Source organism: Brachypodium distachyon, chromosome 1 (assembly GCF_000005505.3).
Source record: "Brachypodium distachyon strain Bd21 chromosome 1, Brachypodium_distachyon_v3.0, whole genome shotgun sequence".
Lineage (NCBI taxonomy): Eukaryota > Viridiplantae > Streptophyta > Magnoliopsida > Poales > Poaceae > Brachypodium > Brachypodium distachyon.
Window position 1 is genome coordinate 11531950 of NC_016131.3, and position 2913 is coordinate 11534862.

The 2913-nt window shown below is 48.6% G+C and overlaps 1 protein-coding gene across 1 annotated transcript; it reads left to right on the forward strand.

The window, feature by feature from the left end:
- The first annotated feature begins 813 nt into the window (after window positions 1–813).
- Window positions 814–2017, forward strand: LOC100838639 (dof zinc finger protein DOF1.7). Its single transcript, XM_003559626.4, has one exon. The coding sequence runs from the start codon at window positions 1029–1031 to the stop codon at window positions 1869–1871; it is 843 nt and encodes a 280-aa protein (XP_003559674.2). The 5' UTR covers window positions 814–1028; the 3' UTR covers window positions 1872–2017.
- The last annotated feature ends 896 nt before the right edge of the window (window positions 2018–2913 follow it).

Consider the following 2913-nt stretch of genomic DNA (forward strand, 5'->3'; position numbering starts at 1 on the left):
ATTTATAGATGCTGATTTCGAAGGACCATGATAGGGCTTTTATTTCTATAGTGGATTCTCGTTGCTTATGTTCGTTTGGTTGAATTGATCTATTGCATTTGGTTTTATGAATCATTAAAGTCATATCACCGTTCTAAAACAAACAAGGTGAAATTTTTAAGTATTGTTTTGATATTTTCTTAGATGATTAAGAAATAACCGTTTCTAAGTCGATACTAACAACCAAATGGTGAGAAAATTTTTAATCAGATCGTTGACCGTGAAATAATTATTTCCAAGTCCACTAAAATATGAAATAGCCTTTTATTAGTCCTAATTACACGTATGGTATTCCTGTGTTGAACATTTCCAATTTTTGTCACTGCTATTGATCGCCTTGAATTAATACACTTGGGGCGCTGGGATCGCCGGCGCAAACACGCTAGCAGCCGAGCACCTTGGTGCCGACACAGTCGGCGTCTACATAGGACACATAGCTCAGGCGCCGTCAGCCGTCGTGTGTATTTGGTGGCTAGCCGTAGAAATCTGGTACCGAGTGATGGGCCCGAAGTGGAAACTTTTTGTTAGAGAAGGCCTGACGTGTAACTAAAATTAATAAAAAGCCAGTTTTTGAAAATCGCAGACAAACACAAGCAAGCAAGAAATGTGGGGTTTGAAACATGTCAGGCGCGACGGACACATACATCAGAATTCGGCAGGATTCCTTTGCCCTGCAAGGATCGAAAGCAACTCCACATAGGCAGGCCCTGCGCCCTAGCTACGTCCCTATGTCCTCAGCCTTGTGTCACCTATCGTACCGTCACCTAGAATGCAACGCCTATCCAAACACACTCCACAGTTCCACATGCCATATCTCACTCTCCTCCGTCTCTCGTTCACGCGTGTCTATATATATAGACATGGTCGCGCTTGATGAATCCCAAAACAGCAAAGCGCACACACTGATTTAGTTACCTCTAGTTCCATTGCCATTACCAATTTGCCATTGCAATAACTTGGACTCGCAGAGGACAAGCTCGTTGGGATTAATGCCAGGACAGGTCATGGAAGCTCCTCTGCACCAGCTGCCCCAGCTGACGACCCAGACGGCCCATCCCAATTACTGCAAGCAGGACGCCACGGCCGCGTCGACGATGGCCGACATGGCGCGCTTCCTCCAGCAGCAGCAGCAGCTCGTGCAGCCGACGAACCAGAACCCGAACGCGAACACGGCGCGGGAGCAGTGCCCGCGTTGCGCGTCGCACGACACCAAGTTCTGCTACTACAACAACTACAACACGTCGCAGCCTCGGCACTTCTGCCGCGCCTGCCGCCGCTACTGGACGCTCGGGGGATCCCTCCGCAACGTCCCCATCGGCGGCTCCACACGCAAGCGCCTCCGCCCGGCGCCGCAGCAGCCGCTCCGCCATCGCCCGCCCGTCCACTTCGCCTCACCGCCTCCAATCCCGCAGCAGTCCGCCCAGTCTCAGCAAGGACTCCTCGGCTCGCTGTTCGCGCTCGGGGGAGCGCCGCTGCTGCTCGAGGGCCGCGTCGGGTTCGACCTGGGCCTCGGCCTGCCAGGACTGGCGGGCCAGCTAGGGGGCCTCACCGGCAGCGGCGGCGGCGGCGCTGGTGAAGTGGGCCTGCATTCCCTCGGGCTCAGGGGCGGCGGCCAGTCCGCTGGGCCTGGGCCGACGTCGTCCTTATCGGCGCCGCTGCTCTGGCCGAGTTCCCTGTTCGAGAACAACGGCGGTAATAATGTGGAGACGTGGAAGGTCTCCGGCGGTGGGGCGGCTGCCACTGCCATGTGGGCGCCGGCTCCGGAGTTCTCTTCCGCCGCGACGGTGCCACAGGTGGGCGGCGTGTTCCATGGCGGGGCCCAGATGCTGTGACGTCACTTGATCTGTATACGTTACGTCGTAATCGTAGGTACCAGTGTGGGCGCGTGTGTCCTCTGTTTGCCTGTCAGAGGGTCGTTGTTGGGCGAAGTATCCGGTGAAAACTCTAGTTCGGTATAAATCATGCAAATTTTATAAAAGTCATGTTTAAAAATTTTACAAAAATTTCTACAAAAATACCATATGTTGGGAGTGCGATGTTCTACAAACCTGCAAAATTTCAAGTTCAAAATCAAAAGCATTTGAAAGGAATTAAAATGAGAAAATTACAATGCATAGTGTCAGAATTTGTTTTTTTTGCTGCTACCAAACGAAATTGAATTTGGACTTGAAATTTTACACATATATAAAACATCACTTTTCTAACATATGTGATTCTTTTAAGAATTTTTTGAAATCTATTTGATGGAGTTTTCGCAGTTTGTATTCGCCGGATACTTTGCCGTTGGCCCGTGTCTTGTCCTGTTTACGTACAACTACAAGCGGAAGGCTGGCCGGTCGTCTTCAGTTTTGGTTCCAAACGGTTGAATGATTCTTCGTATGTTGGATCGTGGGGTTACACGTAGGTTGATGGTACAATTTACAACACCTATAATGTCGGTAGAGTTTCACTTTGTCAATCTGTTTTCAACGCATTTCATCACTAGATAGTTCGTCCTCGAGGACTAAAAGGACTACTTTACCGGTATAAGTGAATGGATTGACTCGATCTCTTAATCTCTCTATCGAGAAAAAGATAACTCTTTTTACGGTCTTGCTACATAGAAGACTGATTTTTACCTACAGATAAGTTGATGTGTTGACCGTTATCCAATGGCAGTGTGTGGAAGATGAGAAAATGAGAATGATGTCCAGATCTTAATGCAACGGTTTCAATGTGTCGGTTAAGATCTAAGACATTTTTCTTAAAAATCAATCGGATGTGAAGTGAAAGACGCAAGGACCCTTTGATTCGAAAGAGTTCAAAATATAGGAATACAAGAAAAACACGCCTTGTCTTGTTAAATACCTACATGAATTCGAAACGCAGAACAAT

Excerpts from the sequence above, each read along its gene's own strand:
- LOC100838639 (XM_003559626.4), top strand. The coding sequence starts at position 1,029 with ATGCCAGGACAGGTCATGGAAGCTCCTCTGCACCAGCTGCCCCAGCTG.